Source organism: Opisthorchis viverrini, assembly GCF_000715545.1.
Source record: "Opisthorchis viverrini unplaced genomic scaffold scaffold15750, whole genome shotgun sequence".
Lineage (NCBI taxonomy): Eukaryota > Metazoa > Platyhelminthes > Trematoda > Opisthorchiida > Opisthorchiidae > Opisthorchis > Opisthorchis viverrini.
The window spans coordinates 1-711 of record NW_008759983.1 but is presented as its reverse complement, the minus strand read 5'-3'; the positions used below and the strand labels follow the sequence as shown (position 1 = coordinate 711).

At 47.0% G+C, this 711-nt stretch overlaps 1 protein-coding gene across 1 annotated transcript; it reads right to left on the bottom strand.

Moving 5' to 3' along the window:
• Positions 1-116: 116 nt before the first annotated feature.
• Positions 117-523, bottom strand: T265_16180 (hypothetical protein; the record flags this gene model as incomplete). The annotated part of the gene is made up of 2 exons (XM_009179727.1): positions 117-404; positions 467-523. Coding segments are annotated over 2 exons (345 nt in total), but the record flags the coding sequence as incomplete, so codon positions are not given.
• Positions 524-711: the final 188 nt, after the last annotated feature.

Sequence of the window (711 nt, the reverse complement as noted above, 5' to 3'; positions counted from 1 at the left end):
GATGAGAACGCAGTGTAAATTCATAGCGGAGTCTATGGAGGTCAACTGGCGAGCAAAGTAGTCTTTGAAACATGATGGTAAGCAGAGAAGAGATTGTACCACAATTTACACTTACTAGTAACTTTCACGTTGCACGCACTGGTAACGCTACCTTGGGAATTCGTCAAGGTCAACTCGTATTTGCCTTCATTGGCGCGACGTACGCCGCTAAACTCGAGAATTGCAGTTCCACTCTCTGGTTGCTCCTGTCGCTCAAATCGGCCAAGGCCGGCCGCCATCGGGGCTTGTTCGTTCGCAAACGAATATCCGTCGGCCACGGCGATTCTGACACCATCTTTCCTCCAAACGATCTCTGGTATCGGATTTCCGAACCACGCTGCCGCCAAACGTAAATTCTGCCCACTCTGCAATAGAAACGTAAGAGATTTTGCATTGGCCTCGTTTGTGTGAAGCAGCACGCACTCACCTCATGCTCCTGAGCAAGCGTGCTGTTATAAACGCAACAGAGCACCAGAATCGACATTGGTCACTTGATCAAATGAAAGTAAATATACACCCTTTTCGGAGGAACGGATGACAGAAAATGCACAAATGTGAAGTGAGATGGTGGTCTGGACCCTAATGACTCCGTGTGAATGAGTAAGAAGTATGCAATGTAGCACCTAGGAGAACTTAATTGTTGAAACAGCATATTTTTGCCCATAAGATTTG